The sequence below is a fragment of the Pyrgilauda ruficollis genome, unplaced genomic scaffold, assembly GCF_017590135.1.
Source record: "Pyrgilauda ruficollis isolate IOZ18807 unplaced genomic scaffold, ASM1759013v1 scaffold41, whole genome shotgun sequence".
Taxonomy (NCBI): domain Eukaryota; kingdom Metazoa; phylum Chordata; class Aves; order Passeriformes; family Passeridae; genus Pyrgilauda; species Pyrgilauda ruficollis.
In genome coordinates, this window is record NW_024525601.1 from 3,425,522 (window position 1) to 3,445,143 (window position 19,622).

At 39.3% G+C, this 19,622-nt stretch overlaps 1 protein-coding gene across 8 annotated transcripts in view; it reads left to right on the plus strand.

Moving 5' to 3' along the window:
- Window positions 1–19,622, plus strand: part of PPP4R1 (protein phosphatase 4 regulatory subunit 1) — a 63,571-nt gene that overhangs the window by 14,021 nt on the left and 29,928 nt on the right. For 3 of the 8 annotated variants that reach the window (XM_041477708.1, XM_041477710.1, XM_041477709.1), the window contains 2 exons: window positions 1,305–1,440; window positions 6,271–6,377. The exons of 1 other annotated variant lie outside the window; for it this stretch is intronic. In XM_041477708.1, the coding sequence (XP_041333642.1) occupies window positions 1,305–1,440; window positions 6,271–6,377 (243 nt within the window). Of the gene's footprint in view, window positions 1–1,304; window positions 1,441–6,270; window positions 6,378–19,622 lie in introns of those variants that run through there. 4 more of the 8 variants (XM_041477711.1, XM_041477713.1, XM_041477712.1 and 1 more) reach the window with 2 other exon arrangements.

Below are 19,622 nucleotides of genomic sequence, written 5' to 3' on the forward strand. Positions count from 1 at the left end.
ATTGCTCTTTCATTTCCTTTGGCTCGTAGTAGACTTTCTTCCTTTCTCCCATCTCTTAGATTGTTCTTACACACTTGCTCTTTCCCTATCGCTTTTTCATTTGATTTCTGGCAAGAATTTCATGTCCTGTCAGCAACTGCAAAATCTGGTCTTTTGTGCAAGGACGGGATCAGTTGATGTATAAAATGGGAGAATTACTTTGTTTGTAAAAGGGTGCCATTACCTTAGTTTATGTCTAAAAGTATAAGTCTCCCAGAGCTCAGTGTTTGTCTTTTGACATTTGAAGTGTACAGTAAGGAAGATGTTCAGCAGTGGTAGCTGTTTATGTATTCTGAATGTTGAAAATAATGACACACTATTTGGTAAGCAGTATATATAGCACAGCATAATTGCGTGGAAGGTAGAGGACAATAATTTTTTTTTCTTCCTTTTGTAGAGTTTATTTTAAAAAAGTCATTATTGGACTTGTAGGTCTGCCTTCTGATCTTCTCTGTTTACAAGTTCTGAAAAGGCATTTCAGAGAAATTTGTATAGACTGAAGAATAGGGGTAGTGTACTGTAGTGTTGTGTTTTCAGAACTAACGGGGGTGACCTTTCCGACAGGTGATCTCATTTGCAGCCAGAAGTGTGTGTTTGCTATGGGACTGAGTTTTAGAGCAATTTTGAGGGCATACAGAAACTAAAAAGGTTGTAATTCAAATCTTAATTCTTAAGCAGCTCTGCAGAACATGATTGGACTTCTTTCCACTTCTTTGGTTCTATGTTGTATATGAAGTTCCCTGATGATTCGTTGGTTAATAATTATGCAGTAATTGAAGTGACTTGTGCCCATTTTATTTAGCAGTCAGATCTAACAATACACCGATTTTTTTTTGACATGCCTACTTTAGATTTTTCTGTTCTAGAACAGTGTCTTTTTGGTCTCTTAATTCATGTTGTATAAACTTTGGGCTACCTGCAGCTATGATTTGAGTAGGTGTCTTCAAAAAACTGACTTTATAATTAAATAAAAGTAATTTTCTTGAGAAAAATGTAAGGTATAAAAATACTCAGGAAGTTTAGTGATGAATCTTACTTGGGAACTTAGAGAAAATTACTCAAAATCCATTTATACATCACCAGTCACACTTTTATAGAAAAGACTTTATGGGGGCTGGGGAAGCTGGTGGGAACAATGTGATGCAGTTACTAAATATGTTGTCAGTGGGACCTTGCCTAGACTCTTGTATTTCAGACCAACAACAGACATCATTCTAGTGTCAAACTACTGTGATTATAAGGAATATTTCTGATGTCTCTGATAGTTGGTGTGGATGACTACAGCTCAGAGTCTGATGTGATTATTATACCTTCAGCCCTGGACTTTGTCTCACAAGATGAGATGTTGACGCCTTTGGGAAGATTGGACAAGTACGCTGCAAGTGAGAACATATTTAACAGGTATGCTTTTAAAATGTCTGTCTGGCTAATGGTATGCAAACTGTTCATCTGATTCAAATCTGACTGAAGTTAATTTGCATGGAATACAAATAATTTCAAAAAACCCAACACCTTTATGAAACTCCAGTTTCCATCCCTCCTTCTTTTGCTCATGCACCTCCTACTTAGAGAGAGCAAAATATTAATGGTAAGAGAAAAACATTAATTCACCTTTTAAGCAACTGTAGTAAAGGACTTCCTGAACTTCTTCCTTAATTGGAGAACGTAATTTAGGTTTTTTTGCAGATGCTAACATTCCTGTTGGCACAGGACTGTAAGGTGATAATAAACTCCATCCATAACTCTGCGTGAAAGTAAGTTTAAGAAAATACTTCATGAACGGTCAGGAGAGCATAATGAACAGCCAAGAGATTGCCAGGAGAAAGCCAAGAACTTTACTTCAGAATCAATCTCCTCTGTAGTTTACAGCTTGAATATTGGTCCTTCTGGTTATTGAAAGTGAATTTGCCCAGTTAATACTGTGTTCTGCATTTCTTCTTTTTATTTCTGTAATGCCACTGAGATGGTTGTTTCATTTAAAAGCACAGGTATTGTAGCATACTTCAGACAGACACACATCCCACCCCATCCCATCCTATCCTCTTGCACTCAGATGTTCTGCACTCGAGTGGAGTAATTCAAACCCATAGTTTAATTGGAACTGTAAACAGTAACATGATCACAGAAATGTATAAAATATGTTAACATTGAGATTTTCTGGTATTTTGTTTGAACACAGTTTAGTTTGGGCTTCAAGTAAGCTTTTAATGAAGCATATTTGCTTTAATGTTGAATTCGTAATACAGTAATATGCAGAAGCAAAGTCTGTGATCAGCCGCCCAATAAGATAGCCTCTGTTTTGTTGTTCATGGCCTGGGTTTGGAAAGGATTTAGCCCTGTTCTTAACTTTAGTCACATGAACTGTACTTAAAATTCCACACTACGTGTGTGAACATACCATTGAATCGAAGCTGAAAATTGCAGAATGGTTTCTCTTGTTACAACCTGCATAAACCTGTATGCACATATAAGTTCTGAAATACACGTCATTTTCAATTTTTGTTTTTTCCTGAAATCCAAATTTGCTGTATTTTACAATTTAAGATGAAATTGGCTCTTATACTACCCAGGAGAGAATTTTTGCATGTTTTGACTTTCCATGAGGAGGGAGGGAATAGGAGCTTTCAGGCTCCAGGTGACAATTCTATAATAAAAGCCAGTAGGGAGGAGAACAAACTCAGAAACTCGAGTTGTGTATCTTGAATTTTAACCAACAATGCTGTTCCTAATATCTTACTTGCCTGCCTAAGAAAAAACTGTGTCTGATTTCTCAGTATGGATTACATTGGATATGGGCATGCATAAACTGGGAATCCTTTTAATTGCTCTGTCCAGCTTTATGCGTCCTGTGCTTTCCTGCAGGGAAAGGTGGTCAGAGTAACTAGTTTTTCCTGATTTTTTTTTCCCCTCTGGGTTTGCTTGTTTGGATTATTTTTGCTGGTACAAACATTTTTTAATCCTGGCTCTCTTTGTAGGCCTGTTGCGTTATGTAGGATAAGAAAATACAGGAAATAGCAAATGATAATTATTAGTGGTATAACCGAGTAGCACTTAGATCACAATAAATGATAGTGACTACTGCAGTCAGTTTATGATGATTCAGCATTAGTCAGTCTCAGAATAATAGGAGGGATTTCTGCTAAGCAGAGGAACTGGAGCATTTAATACCAAAAAGATTAATTAAATTACATTCGTTTATTCCTATGTCTTAGTATGGTATCAGCACATCCAGTTACTAATGAGTAGTTCAAAAGTATTCAAATACTGTGATTGAGTTAATAATGTTTCAGTTGTTTCTGTGACCTGGAACCTGCATTTCTGTGGAAGCTTCATATTACACATTCCAAATTCTTGAAACATAATCATTGAATCTGGGTGAATTAGGGCAAGATGTTTCTTTTCCCTTTAATTGGATGAATTTGCTTTTAGGATGACAGGTTTTAATCTTTAAATTTCATTTTAGGTATTACTTCTCTTTGCATTTGGTTTTATTATCCTTTTCTATCTAGTTAATCATCTATCTGTGCAGCATATTTGCAGTCTGTGGTTGTATTGAATGATTAAAGTGAATGGATTTTTAACAACTGCTGCAAAAGTCTAGTCTCCTTTAATTGGATTTCTTGAGCACTTATGATTTCTCAGCCACTTGTTCTGAGATGGAAATGAATCCGTGTCTGTGTCCTAAAAAATTTCAGGAGATGAGGCTTGGAAATAGGAATGTCTTCTTTGTTTAAATATGTAAGATTTCTGATAGGATTAACTGAAAAAGAGAGAGAGAAGTAGGGAAGCCTTTAACAGCTTCCCAAGTGATGGAAGGTGTTGCTTTGTGACAACTTTTGGTATGTTATGGTTTACATTTTTACTGGTTTAGGTGTTGCTCATAAGCACCACAGATGCCTGTGAGAATGGAGGGGAAACTGACAAATATTACAATAAATTACCCCTGTTTGTCTGCAAAATAAGGCAAGTGGGAGTCTGGCTGTTGTGTGATTATTGAAGAGGCAGCCTTCAGTTCAGATTTGAGAAGCATCTCTAGGATATGCGTTAATAATCCAACACCACATTGCAGGAGGAGTCAATATTGAGCAGAAAGCCAAAGCCATCACCCTAAACCACAGAGTCTTCTTGTGTCTGGTAGCACTGGTGTGTGTACATACATACAAGGATGATGATTCCCTTTTCCTACTTGCTTTAAAAACCGGTTGCTAGTTGCTGGTGGAGTTTGGAGCATGGCTTTTGTATCTTTTTGGGGTTTTTTTGTGTTAAAATCCCTTGTGGGTTTTTCTAATCTTTATTGCCATGAAGTTGCTTCCATTCCTCATTAAGAAGGCTCAGAAGTGTAGAACACTCACTAATAAATCTATGTGAATAGTGAGGCAGTTCCTGAACACAGATCCTTCTTTTCATAAGCCTATGAGGAATTATTGCTACTTTTTCTCTTCAGACCAAAGCACATCTTGGCAGTAGTGCTGTTTACTGTGGTTCCTTACTTGCTGAGACTCAGTGGGTTAGTTGACTTGTCTCTCACTTTCCAAGACTACATTTAATACGTAGGAGACACGTGTCCACACAGGCTGGTTTATGAAATTGCTTCATCTGTTCCTCTTCTCTTTTCAGAGGTGTCCAGCCCTTTAAAAAGACCAAGTCAACTCTGCTTCTAGGTTAGTGTGTCATGCAGTCTGTTTCCCTCTGTTAGGGTTTTTATGGCTGAATTTTAACTGCGTACCAAGATCTCTGCTGAGAGATGTACTTCTGTTGAGTTGAAAAGAGTGAGGGAGAAGAAATTCGTTAAAGGCAAATGGTTTCTTCAGTTTGTTTTTTTAGAAGATTTTATACATCTGTATGTCAAAACAGTTTAATTTAAAATAGTTCTGCAAGTGGCCAATGTGAAATATTTAAATTACTGATTTTCAGTAGGAGAAAATGTGTGCTTAGCTTTGGGAATTCATGGAAACCTCCTGCCTTTCTCTGATTGCATGGAATTGCGAAGTTCTTGAGCTTCCCTTGTGCACTAGGAATGTAACCACCTGTTCTCTTTTCAGTTGTTGACCACTGCTCAAGTTCACTGCTTGTAGTGAACATAATAAAGGTTAGGTATGCATCTGCTCTTGTCTGCAGCAGTGCTGTTTGTCAACAGGGCTTTTACCTAGGCTATATCCTAGAAGTGTTTCTGTCCTTCAGTTCTGGAAATACCTGGCACTTGACACTTGCTACTTCAGTGTTTTGTTGAGTTACCAGATCTACCAGTGTCTTGGACGCTGTTCCTTGGCCCATTCCATTATCCCGGGATAATTCTGCTAGCTCTCTGAACTGATGTGTAACCCACGTTATCCAGTAGGGCGAGAAAAGTTATGCCATTGCAGGGTGTTTTTGAGGAGAATGGTTGATTGCCACGCATTCCCAGCTGCATTTAGGGCTCTCTGGGTACCTGATGGATATGACTTTGTAGCGTAGGCTGCAACAGAACCTTGGAGGACAAATTCCCAAATCTGACTATATCTCATTACTCATAAAGTAATCTATAGAAAATTTTATTGTGTATTAGAAATAGTAACTGAGTTGATTATGACTTCATATTTTCTTAATGTTTCTACTTTGTGTAATGTATGTCTCAGGTACACATGGGTTGGGTAGTACATGTTATTTTCACAGTTTGTACCCACCACTCACAGTATGTACCCACAGCATTCAAATGAAGTTTGACTTTTAAATGTCAACCACCATTGGTTTAAATGTCAGCTATAACACCATTGGTATGAAAATCTTTGGCTTGAGTGTTCATGCTTTTGTGAAATAAATTCAGAATTCTGTTTAAAAACATTTTAACGATACTAGTGTTACTTTGCGTTGTATGGAACAAGTTAGGGACTTCATAGATGAGGATGGATGGAAGGCTGATTCTGACTTCCTAACATTCAGCTCCTGTTTGCCCACTTAGCAGATGATTGCTATTTCTGGTCTTGGTCGCTGCTTTCTCTTATCCTTGTAAATAAAAGGGATACTTTTAATACTATATTCAAAACTTACAGTTCTTCAAGATTATGCCAGGTATCAAAGTAAGAATTCCCAAAGCAGGGCTAACTAAACTTACTATAATTTATAAATTAAATTTTAAGTGAATATATGTAAAATTCTATTTGGTGTAAGAAACTTCTGTGATTCACAACTTTTTGATTTAGCAGTATTTCTGGACACAAATAATGCTGATTTTTAATCTTTCTTGTAAACTAGGCAAATGGTGGCTCGAAGTTTGCTGGACACTTTGAAAGAAGTCAGTGATGATGAGAGAGATTGTATTGCTGTGTTGGAGAGAATCAGCAGATTAGCTGATGATTCAGGTAGGTAGCATTAAACATTTTGCTGGGTTGATGTGGGAAAATCAGAGGTGCTAAACCTGTGTTTAGCACAGGAGCAGTATGTTCTTTCTCCAATATTCAAACTAAACTTCTGCAAATTCAATAAAATAGTGTAAAATTTAATTTTTCTTAATCATCCCCCAAAGATTACGTTTTTCCTTACTATTTTCATCAACAGATTTACACTCCTTCAAAATGTAGGACTGTGGCTTTCCAACAGTACATTTCTTAGTAACTTTTATTATTTACTTTTGCTGCTCAAAAGACCTACATGATTATTTTAGATTTGTAGATCAAGATTAGTTTCTTGGCTTGAAAATAAACTTGGAAACCATCTGTGCAACACTCTCATAAGTTTTGATAGAATTTAAATGCTGAAGTTGTTCCTTTACACCTTTTTGGGCAACCAGGTGTGAAGGTAAGAAGCAGCAAGAATTGGTAAAGGTGCAAATACAGAATCAGAGAATGGTTTAGGTTGGAAGGGACCTACCAGGACAGGGACACCTTCCACAAAACCAGGTTGTTCAAAGCCCCATCCAGCCTGACCTTGAACACTTCCAGGGCTGAGGCGTCCACAGCTTCTGGGTAACCTGTTCCTGTGCCTCACCATTCTCATAGTGAAGACTTTCTGCTACCTGCCTTCTTTCAGTTTGAAGCCATTACTGCTTATCAAGTCACTACTACTTTGTAAAAGGTCCCTCTCCAGCTCTCTTTCAGGCCTCCTTAGGTACTGGAAGGCTGCAGTAAGGTCTCCCAAGAGCCTTCTCTTCTCCAGGCTGAACAGCCCCAGCTCTATCAGCCTTCTCTCGTAGGACAGATTCTTTATCTCTCTGATCAGTTTCATTACCCTCCTCTGGACTTGCTGCTGCAGGTCTACATCCTTCTTATCTTGGGGTCCCCAGAGCTGGATGCAGCACTCCATATGGGGTCTCACTAGAGCAGAGGAGCAGAATCCCCTCCCTTGCCCTGCTGGCCGAAGCTGCTTTTGATGCAGTTTAGGATGTGTTTGGCATTCTGAGCTGCAAGTTGCTGGGTCATGTTGAGCTTCTCATCAACCAACACCTCCGAATCTTTCTCCTCAGAGCTGCTCTCAGTCCATTCTCTACTAACCCTGCATTGGTACCAAGGTTTGTCCCAACCCTGGTGCAGGACCTTGTTCTTGGCCTTTTTGAAATTCATGAGGTTCACATGTGCCCACTTCTCAGGTACATAAAGGTCCCTGTGGCTGCTGTGCCTTTCCTGTAGCATGTCAATCCCACCACAGAGCTTGGTGTAGTGGGCAGACTTGCTGGGGGTGCTCTCCATCCCACTGTCCATGTCACCCACCAGGATGTTGAGCAGTGCTGGTCCCAGTATTGACCCCTAAGGAGCTCCAGATGTCACTGGTCTCCCCGTGGATATCAAGCTGTTGACCACAACTGTTTGAGTGCAACCATCTAGCCAGCTGTTTATCCACTGAGTGGTCATCTCTCAAATCTGTGTCTCTCTGATTTAAAAACAAGGACTTAATGAGATAGTGTCAAATGTTTTGCATGAGTCCAGGTGCATGATGTCAGTTGCTCTTCCCTTATCCACAAACACTTTAACCCCATCGTAAAAAGCCAACAAATTTGCCAGGAATGGTTTGACCTTAGTGAAGTTGTGTTAGCTCTTACACCTTAATTACCTCCTTATTTTCCATGTGCCTTCTCACAGTTTCTAGGAGCAGCTGCACCATAGTCTTGCAAAGGCACCAAGGTGAGATGGCCCTGTATCTTCTTTTTTTTCTCTTTTTGAAAATGAGGGGTTTGTTTTCCCTTTTCAGGTTGGTGGGAACTTCACTGGACTGCCACAATTCTCAAATACAATGGATAGTGGCTTCTTCCACCAGTTCCCTCAGGACCTGCAGATGTGCTGCATCAGGTCCTGTGGACTTGTGTACCTTCAGGTTCCTTAGATGATCTTGAACCTAGTCTTCTGTGGGCAGTTCTTCATTCTCCCAATCCCCACCTCCGCCTTCTGGGACTCAGATGGAGAACTTGTCACTGGTGACTGGGGAAAAACATCATTGAGTACCTCAGCCTTCTCATTGGTTGGGGTAACCAGGTCTCCCTCTTTCTTCTAGAGAGGGCTCATATTTTCCCTAGTCTTTCTTTTATCACTGGTGTACCTACAGAACCTTTTCTTGTTGCCCTTGACATCCCTGACCAGTTTTAATTCTTTGAGGCTTTAGCTTTCTTAACCCAATGCCTGGCAGCTCGGACATTATTTCTGTATTCCTCCTAGGCTACCAGTCCTTGCTTGCACCCTCTGTAGGCTTCCTCTTTTTTGCTTGAGGTTGTCCAGGAGCTCCTTGTACATCCAATCAGGCCTCCCAGTGTTTTTGCCTGACTACTTCTTTTGGATATATTGCTCCTGCACTTGGACGAGGTGATCCTTGAATATTAACTAACTTTCTTGGGCACCTGTTCCCTCAGGCTTTATCCCATGGTACCTTCACCAAGCAGATCCCTGAAGATGCCAAAAGTCTGCTGTTTAAGTCCAGTGTAGTGAGCTTGCTTGTGCACCCTCTTTGCTATGAGTAGGAAGGCTCTGTAGTTCCAGTGTGTCTGTTGCTAATCAATATATTGCGACTGCTTAGTATTTGGAATGAAAGGCAAAAGCAAAAGAAAAATTAAAAACAAATGTGGAAGAAAAGAAGTGCTTAAAAAGTCACGGGGAAGTGGATGAAGGGAAAAATGATGTGGACAGAGCTGTGCCAGAATTCTGGCTTAAAAATTATCTAGAAAGAATTTAGGGTTTGATTTCAACATAGCTAGATACAGCTGACATACCAGAAGGAAGAAATTCCATCAGCAGAACATCAGAAAAGATCTGGTCATTCTTCTGTTATTGTTGGTGTGCTATGAAGATAAATTTGTATTAAATCTTGAATGAGAAGAAAATGTTTCTTCTATTTAATATGTGTTAGTTTTTCTCCCTTCTTCTGGAGCTGCAGAAGATAATGCTTTCCAAGGGTAAAAATACATTCTACTGATTTCTGTTATTCTGTCACTATTGTCTTAATTTAAAATGCATGGTTTTATTTCTCTGTGGGAATGTCCTTGTTTAGCCAGGAAAAGTAGCCTGTTGTAAGCATTACATAATTGTATTGAGTACCCCTCCAAGGATTCTTTAAAAAGGAAAAAAGTCACTATTCACTTACAATAAAATGTGTCTTTAATTGAGAACAGTGGCATGCTACTGTTTAAGAGTGCTTTCCTAGCAAAGCTCTGCTTCTGAAATCTGCATGTACAGTTGCCTGTTTGTGTGGCCCTGTGAATAGTTTTGAGCATCAGACACTTTCTGAAGCTGCACTTCAGTTTAGAAAATAGGACAGATGTGTCCAAGGGAAAATGTCCTCTTGCAGCAACTTGTAGCCTTAGGCTTTTCATTGGTGACCAACTAAGTGTGTCAAATTGAAGTTTATTTAGGCAGAAGTGCAGTAGAAGCCAAGAGTTGAGCTCAAATCAATTTGTTGCCTTTAACGAGGGTGGGGTACATTTTTAGTCAGGGCTGATATTTTCTCAGCGTCAGTAAAAGCAGCAGTTCAGGCTTTTCCTGCACTGTAGAAGTTGTCTCAGATCTGCCAAACTAGTAGCGCTGGATTCTGCAGCTGCCCCACAAATTAAATTTCTGCAAACTTAACTGTGAGTCTTGTGCCTCGAGCAGTTGCAGTATTGGACTTGGCTGGTTTCGGTAAGACAGGTTATTAGAATAGCCTTGTGTTTTAAACCATGTGAAAATTCATTAGGGAACTAGATCTGCTTTGTATCTTCTTAATATATGGGCTTGACTGTTACTCATACTGCAGCACAGTGGGTTTTGGGTTTTTTTTGTTTGTTTGTTTTGGCTTTTTTGTTTTGTTGCAGGGGTTTTGGGTTTTGTGTGTGTGTATGTTTAAGGTTGTTACTATTAGACTTCTTAATTTTTGTCTCGCTTCTTTCCATTTACAGTATTTTTCCCCCATTTTGTCCATAAAATATAAAAGCCCCTGAATCTGGAATAAGAAAACATTGTAAAAGTGCCTGTGTGTTTTAACTTGCTTGGTTAGGGAAAGACATTTGTATGGGTAGAGCCATCCTGGAGTCAAACCTTCACGTTTAAATAAATAAAAGAAACAATAAACTTGGAAGTCAGACTGAACTATGACTAAGTACAAGTCACTGCATTTCTAATTGTTGATGCTTGTTAGTCTTATGCCAGTTCTTTTAAATTTGGAGCTCTTTGTCTTCTCTTGTCAAATCAAGTCATAGAAAGTGAGGTACTTTTCCTTTTTTTTTTTCAGTAGTTGGTATAATGAGGTTGGAATTGAAGGATATACCCAGGATACACAATATCTGTTCTCTTTCTGGGCTACTGATGCTGACTTCTAAAATAGAGGTACGGCAGTGAACTAAAAATACCAGCTATCCTAAAGTTGCCCAGGGAGTCCTCTGTCCTGTTAATACCTTGCAATTTCAGAAGTCTTATAGTGGGGTTGATGTTTTTCAGACACGGTCTTTGCTTGAAAAAGAATCAGTCTCAAGGAGTTTTTAAAGTTCTTTGAGTTTGTGGTTTGTTGGTTTGGGTTTGGTTTTTTTTTTTTGGTTTTTTTTTTTTTAGCTTTTTTCAGGTTTGTTTTGGTTGTTTTTAATACCTTTTAATAAGCTGGGGCTATGCTGATACAGCATTTCTGTCTTTAAAAGCAGGAGAATTTCTAATAATTTTTGTTCTTCTTCTATTGTGATAAAACTTTAAGAATCTAAATGTCATCTTGATTGCACTAAATACTGTTTTCATGTGTAATAAAAATAATCTTTACAAGAAAAATACCTGGGTCCAAATATGATAGTAGGATGGAAGAAAATTATGAGAGTATGGTTTGCTATGATTGATACATATATTGAGATACCAACTGGCTAGCCGAGACACATTTTTTGAGGCATCATGGCAAAAGCAAATATCAGCTCTAAAACGGGTTTTATAAAAGCTTTTTGTCAAAAAAAAATCTGAAAGAAATAGCTTTTGATGGAAACTCATTTGGACCCTTTGAGTAGAGTTGTGGTGAATTGTATTTTGTGAAAGAGAGTTTTGATTACCATTGTGTCTGCAGATACAAGTGATATAAAGTGTACCTTCTCCTGACAGGGTAGTTTGGACTCTTGGTAATGAATTAGTTGCAGTTTACACTTGCAGCCTTAAAATCAATCACAACATCAAAATGTTGTGTTTCTCCTGGCAAAAAATGTTCACTTCAGGTGGTACTGGACATGAGCTGCTCCCAGTGCTGGCAGAACACAGGATTTGCTCTGCCCTAGTGTCATGTGCTGCTGTTGTATGTATATGGCAGCAGAGAACAGCTGTTCCATGGAGGAAACCCATCAGTGGCATTTGGGGAATAATCCCCTGCCCCCAAGGCCCTTACTTGCTAAAGAAAGTTATTCTCTGAATTGGAGTTATTTGTAAGGCTTCAGTGTTTGTTTTCATTGCTGTAGTTGGGTGTTGCTGTTAAATCTGTAATTCTGCTGTGGAATTTGGGTATTTTCCAGTCCTAAACTGGACTTCCCTGCTGTCTTTGGTACCAAGTTTCCTAGAGTAGTGACAGCTAAGAAAGGTACCTTGTACTGCTTTTGAATCTGCTGTTCAATCACTTGGTAATTTCTCTGTTTCTTTAGGGATGTTAGGTATGACTTCCCACTTAGGTGTTTTTATGATGTCTTTGAATCTATACAAGCTCAGAAGTAGTTTGGCATATAGGCTTGGCAAATGTTAAGTTATCCCCCATAAAAACCTTTGTTAGATTAAAAATGCTTATCTTTGTATTAAGATAGCTGGGTCCTCTTAATTTTCAAATGTACGCTTGCCACAGGCTTGTGAGAGCTTGAACAAGGGCCTTGTGTCTGAGTTACTGACTTAAGTAAATAAGTATAATTCAAACTTTTTTTTTTGTACCAGCTTGTGAGTGGCTTAGATAATACAAGATTTCATCATTGTGTGCTGAATTACAATTAACTGGCTTTGAAAGTTAGCCCCAGCCAGAATTACTGCATTATTGGCATTTTGCTTAGTGTGCAAAAGGCTCCAGAAGCTTTAAATGTTATTTTCTGAAGTTTCTTTTAAAGTGAAAGTCTGTGTCTTCGTTTCTAAAATACATATGTAATGTAGCTTACTATGAAATAGATAAACATAAATATCTTTTTAAAGAAATGATGGTGGGGGGGGAATAAAATGGCATCCTGAAGGGCTGGTGCTTCTTTGTCTGAATATAGCCAGCTAGGATGTTTTTCTTCTGAACGAAAAGTAATCTCTTTACTGCAAAGAATCAGTTGTAAATGCAGTTTCCAAAACAACCTGTTTTTGAAAACAATTATTAGGCTAATTGGTCATTAAATTTTAAGCTCTATAATCAGGCTTCTTAATGAGGATGGACTCACAACCCTAATTACTTAATAGTGTGTTTAAATGGCTTTATTAATGCAGGTTCAATTACTGCTTTTGATATTTTGAGACATGCCAACATTACCTGTCAAACAGCACATACTGCAGCATTTCATTTAACAAAAATCTTCGTATGTAAGCAATATTAATGGGAATGCTAACATTTGCCTTTCCCAGCTACCAATATCTCCAGCTGCATTTTCTTCCCTTCCCTATCTTCATGTTTCAGGATTTTCCATACCTCATCTTCCACCTTGTGCTATGCTAATAATTTTCTCCTGTGCTTGATGTAAACTTCTTTTGTCTCTCTGTGCATCTGATGAGTGATTAACAGTGACTTTACCCTCCCTCATTAGTCTGTGTTTTGCTCCTTGCTCTGCCAGTCAGTAATGAAATCCATTTCTGGTTAGTAGGAGAAAAGAGCCTGACTACTGAAGCAGCACATGCATCAGACACATCAGCCTTTCTGCTGGACTCCTAAGCTAAAAGGGATGGGCTCTGACTGTATTTCCACTTGTCTAGCTTTTATTTTATCTTCAACAGAGGTAGGAAAGTCAGAGGGAAGGATCAAATGGGATATGATAGAAATCAAAAGGGAAAATACATATGTTCTACATATGTAGAAGGAAAAAAAGAGTGAAATGGAAGGTTATCTTTGAGGAAGGAAGAGGATAGATAAAATTGTGTCAGGGGAGGTTTAGGTTGGATATTAAGAAAAGGTTCTTCACCCTGAGGGTGGTTGGGCACTGGAACAGGCTCCCCATGGAAGTTGTCACAGCACCAGCCTGACGGAGTTCAAGAAGCATTTGGACAATGTTCTCAGGTACACGGTGTGACTCTTAGGGTGATCCTCTGCAGTGCCAGGAGTTGGACTTTGATGATCCTTCTGGGTCCCTTCCAACTCAGGATATTCTGTGATTCTGTGAATTACTCTTTTATTTAATTGAAGTGTTAATGCAAAGCCATGCACTTACACCTTTCCCTGTTGCTCGCAACCCTTAATAAGAAGAAAGGGCAATATTATTAATATTCAGATGTACTTAAAACATTCATAAAAATTGTCAGATAAAGCAGCTTTAACATCATCAGTGGTTGTTCTTCATATACAGTTTTACAACACAAAACCTTACAGCTCCTCACAAATCTAGTGGAAATTTGCTGCTTGTATTTCAGAATGGTCATAGTGGGATAATGAAAGCACTGCAGACTTTTTTTTAATACTGTACATTGCTGCAGAATAAAGCATTGTGAAATAAATCTAGTTGTGGGGTGGCTCTGAGTAATGACTTGATTTATAAATAGCTGGTCTGAAGCAATTAGTTGGTATTGCACTGTGCAGTTCTAAAATAATACCTTTTTAATTTCCAGTATGCAGCTGATGGTGGTGCTTTACTTTCTCATAGCTGAAGTGGAATAGAGAGTGAACTGAAGCCTCAGCAGGGTTGAAATAAACATTAGACATTTATAGATCCAAGCTGAGTGTGTGTGCTAGGAGTAGCCAAGTGAGCATGCAGGCGCTTTACATGAGAGATGGTGTCACATTTTAGGGGAAATGGTTTTTTTTCATGGATGAAGAAGAAATAGTTAATTACTTCTATGATTTTGGAGTCAGTTTAGTCATATTGATTTGAATGGTCATTTGTGAAATAGCTAAAACTGAGGGTTTGTTTATGCAGAAAATAAAGTCCGCCCAGGTTCTGTAGATGCTGATTTGAACATATTGATGGTTTTGTGCGATTTGGAAATGAAGAGAGGTAGAACTATGTCATTTTATTCTGGAAAGTTCTTTTCCAAATTATTTAATGAACAGAAGAAATGGAAGCTATTTTCTGTCTTCTGTCATTCTCTTTTGCTTGATTCCTAAAACTCAATTCAGTGCAATTCTGTATGTAGATAATACACAAGATATGATAGAATGAAATAAAATGCTAATGGGTAAGGAAATCTAGTCTTTTATATTAACATTTCTTTTCAAAAGTTTTGTTTTAACAAATTGCAGGGTTTCTTTTTAGTAGATTGCTGCTTTAAGGAATAGATAGACTCTGTACTTTCAAGAGGTAGTTTGAAAAGATCAGCATTTAAAAATACTTCCTCTGCTAAACAGAAAAATACTGTTCCAGGCAAATGTTATGTAGAACCTAGCTGTACACAGAGATTTTTCCAGACTGCCTAAAATAGGAACTTGATGTGAAGCAAAATTCTCCTCCTGGTTTGTTTATACTGTGTGAAAGCCTGGTCCTTGACTATATTGTACAGTGCAAAAAACCCAGAATGCAGACGTATTCCCCAGCTGGATGAGTTTGTGCTTTGCAAAGCAACTTGTAACTGCTGTGCGCTGGTCGCTGTGTTGATAACTGCTGGTTTTGGCAGAGGTAGAGTTAATTTTCTTCATAGTAACTAATATTGGGCCATGTTTTGGATTTGTGCTGGAAACCGTGTTTAAGCTGCCTTCTTCACTTGGAATGTGAGAGAAACTGATACATCACTTCCCATGGGCAGGCAGCTGTTCTGCCATCCCCAGGAGAGCAGGGCTCCATCACACCTGACAGTGACTTGGGACCATAAACACCACCATTCCAAACTTTCCCTCATTCCTCCTTCCTCCCTCAGCTCTATATGATCAGCATGACACCATGGTCTGGGGTGTCCCTGTGGTTAGTTGGGATCAACTGTCCTGGCTGCTTCCCCTCCTTGTGTATCTCCTGCTGATGGCTGGTGAGATGGGGTGAAAGGCAGAAGAGGCCCTGGCTCTGTGTTGCTCAGCAATAACTAAAACATCCCTTATCAACCTTGTTTCCTGCAAAAATCAAAAACATGGCCCCATACCAGCTACCATGAAGAAAATTAACTCTGTCTTGGCCAAAACTAACACAATGACCAAGCTGTAAATTTGGTTTTAAACAACAGGGAAGTTTAAACTGGAATGGCAGACACTGTTATGTATTGAAGCCTCCTGGAATCCCTGCTTGGAGCTGCCAACTGTTCAAGCTAAAGACAAAGCGAGGAATAGATGAAGGGAATGAGAAAGCTCTCTGACTTCAGTGGATTTTTTTGGCATTGTTGCTTGGGTCTTAAGGAAACATAATGCAAAAGAAAGCTCTACTGTAACTGCATCAGACTGCAAGATTAGGCTCTATTCAGTACACACTGGAACGTATGCTTCAGCCTTTGGAAGAATTGAGCTCTTATCTAAATTGGTAAGCTTAAGGTTCAGGTTCTTGCATAGCAGCAGTAATTCCCCAGAGCAGCACAAACGCCTTTTGATGGCGAATTATGGTGTTGTGTTACACAGCCAGTTCCCTACACAGCACTCCTTGTTTGTTGCTTTGAATCGACCTTACAAAGATCCCAGAGCCGTGTACTTAAAAGTTAGGGAATGTAAGAACTCAGGTGACTTTACAGTTCACTCCTGGGCATGAATGTTTCAAATCTTTAATTGCATTGTCTCATCTGCCTGTGTTCTTCACAAAGCCAGAGCTGACTTGGTAGCTCAGGAAGGAAGGGGCTCACTTTACATCTGCAGGTCATTAGTATTGTAGGCAGCTGACATAAGTGCTGCATAATAGATGAACCCTGTTCTGAAGGAAAAGGATCTCGTGGTTTTGGTACATCCTGCACTCTTACTGGAGTGCTTCATAAAGAAATGTATAAATCCAGTTTCACAGCAAACCTCGTTAGTTTAGGGAAAGGGAGTGTTGCCATTGCTTTATCAGTGGGTGGGCAAACTGTAGAGGTGTCAAAGAGGTATGGAAACAGTCTCCCCGTTTTGAGTGCCTGGTGTCCAAAGTATGTACACAGCTCTTGATATGCTTAATACAGAGTTCTTGTTGACTTTGATTGCAGACCTATTTCTTCAGCATCAAGACACAGTTCAAACTACAATCAAATGAGTAGTGTGCAATTACGCTGTGAAGAGCCTGGCTTGAACATTTTGCTCATATTCACACTAGGCAGAGGAATAAATTGGCTTTCTCAGTATTTTGCTTCTTCCCCTCATTTCTAGCACCTTCTTTTACCATTGCTTGCTTGTCATCAGACAGTTCTGCTGTTTGAGGGAATTGCGTGATTGCACAGGGAGATCAATATTAAGTGCCAGTTCTTGCTGTTTAATTATGCTGCTGTGGTGAGGCACAAGCTGCATCAGCTAGATCAGTTCTTTGATAGGATTTATTGTCTGGCTGCATGAACAGTAGCGTTGGCATAAATGGAAGCTGCAGGTTTTGTGTCTGGGAGGGTGGGAACTGCCCAAAGCAAATTTAGAAGCCATTTAAGAAGCACTGCTGCCAAGCATGCATCCTCAGTCAGATTGATTTTGCTTACTCTCCATCCCCTTTAACCTCCACCCTCTCTCCCTCCCTTCCCCCAGTCATCTTCTGTCTGCCACAAGAAACAAGGCATGAGTCCTAAGATGGTAGAGCAAGACCCTAGGGATAAGTGTTGTTACATAAGTCTCTTGTGCCACTTGATCATGTCCTGGGCATGTCTTGGCGTAACAGCCTTCTGGGAAAGGTGGGCATGAGTTCCTCCAGCCCTGGCTTTCAGCACCGGTTCCTATTGCTTGTCCATCAAGTTCTCATCCTCCTTGCCCAGCCTGATGGTTCCTCATCTTGCTCTGTTTGCCATCTTCACCCTTTTAAACAAATTGCTCTTGGGAGAGGGGCTGTGTACAGCCTGTTTTCAGAGATAATGTCTTTCTTTATCTCAAAATATACTCAGTTACAAAGGACTCTTCCATTTGTAGCTACTCTGCTTTCAGTGGATACTGGGCAGTTGCAAATGGAGGGTGCAAGGCTTCTTTAACTCAGCCACCTTTGGGCAGGTTGTCACACAGGTGAAAAAAAACCCGCATTGATGTGACAGAGTTGGCATGTGAAAGGACTCCTTTCTCAGGCACACTTCAAGCCCCTCTTCCAGAACTGAAGAAGCCAGACCTTGTCAGATAAAAGGACCAGAACTGAATTAAATGTAGGAAGAAAATAGATATTTTTGCCGACTTGACTCTTGAAAGCACCCAGTCTACTTTGGTTGAACCCCCTACACCACCTCATCCTAATGAACAATTACACCTTCTCTTCCTTGTGTTCTAAGGACTGCTCTGGCAGATTTTTATAAGGAAGCAAAAGATGAGTTACTACGATAGGAATATTTTCTTTCTTTGCGTTAGTATGATATGGAGACTCCAACTTTCAGAATTAATAATCTCATTAACTATTAGTTTGTCCTAGTTACAGGTGCATATTTTGGTCAGCTGTTGCATTTAGTGCTACAAGTGGAGTGTTTGATCACGAGACTAGAGTTCAGCATTTTGTTACGGTGTGAATTTTTGTTAGATCTTCTAAAACTTGCACATAGTTTGTATAGTGTTCTTCAGGATCTGACTTCTTCAATACGAGCCTCAGGATGCCGGTATTGCTTATGGAGTTCAACCTGCACATGTTTCAGAACATCTGAAGTTTAAATAAAAATGTTTTTCTCCTGTGTGCTCCTGATAACATTTGGGAAGAGATACAGAGCAGATTGGAAGATGTTTTTTACTTTATTGTCATGAACAGCAAACCTATACAATATTGATTTTTCAGAGACTTCATTTTGTATTCTGCAACTTGGTCAGCAACTCATAAACTTGCCAGAGCATCCCTGGAAGTGTTCAAGGCCAGGTTGGATGGGGCTTTGAGCAACCTGTCTAGTGGATCCCCAACCCCCAGGGGTCAGAATTAGATGATCTGTAAGGCCCCCTTCAACTCTAATTTTGGTGTGTATTTCTGTAGGAAAAGTAATTTAAGTCTGTAATGAAAGAACTGGAGCCCATAGGCATTTAATTACTTTGTGTGCAGTGATCTTTTATTTTCTCATTGTCCTCAGTGAAGAAAAGACTGCACACAGCAGGGACTTGCTTTGTCTTTGTTATGTTTTATTCAGACCTGAGTTTACTTGTAGCCAGCGTTCAAGAATGCCAAGTGCTGCACACATTTGCCATGTTAAATACAAATGCACGTTGCATGTTTCTGCTTAACAAAAGGTTGTATTTTCAATGAATCATGTCAATTGCAAGTATTCCAAGGAAGATGGTTCAGGTTATACCATTAACTTTTAAGTAAAAATCCAGTAAGGCATATGTATCTGTCCTGTGACATATACATCTTATTATTTAAAACATTGTAAATCAGATTAGTATAGCTTGAGAGTAACTGATGTTATGTCTTTTTGTAGGTAATCAGTAGACCACTGGTAACTGCATATATCAGCAAATCCTGAAAGGGCAGAAGTACTTAGTTCAGATTCTTTTTTTTTTTTATCCACATGGAGAAGTTAGGCACATAATAAGGTCCTGCTTCTTAAATTCAATCTTTTTCTGATAGGTGGAATTGAATTTACGTCTGTATTGTTTCTTTTGCTTCTCTCATCCCCCAGATACATGTGCATATTCTGTGAGGATTAGGATTCATCCAGGCAGTGCGCCATTTCTTGAATTTAAAAATATAATTAAATATTTCTTAAATAATCACCAGCTTTGGTGAGAAACACATCTCCAAGGTTTAACAGAAGCAGCTGGAAAGATGCAGGACCTTTTCCATCTGACAATTACATCAGTAGCCTTAAAAAGCAAAGAATGAAGAACAGAATCTGTGGTTATGGCTGGTTGTCCTGCTCAGTGGGATCTTTCCCGTCTGAAAGGCCGTGGCCCAGACTCCTCCTCAGTTCCTTCCTTCTCACAGTGGTGCCAGTTCTGGGCTGACTTTCAATGTAGGAGGTTTCTGAGAAGTAGGTGATGCTCGTAGGGAGTTTGGA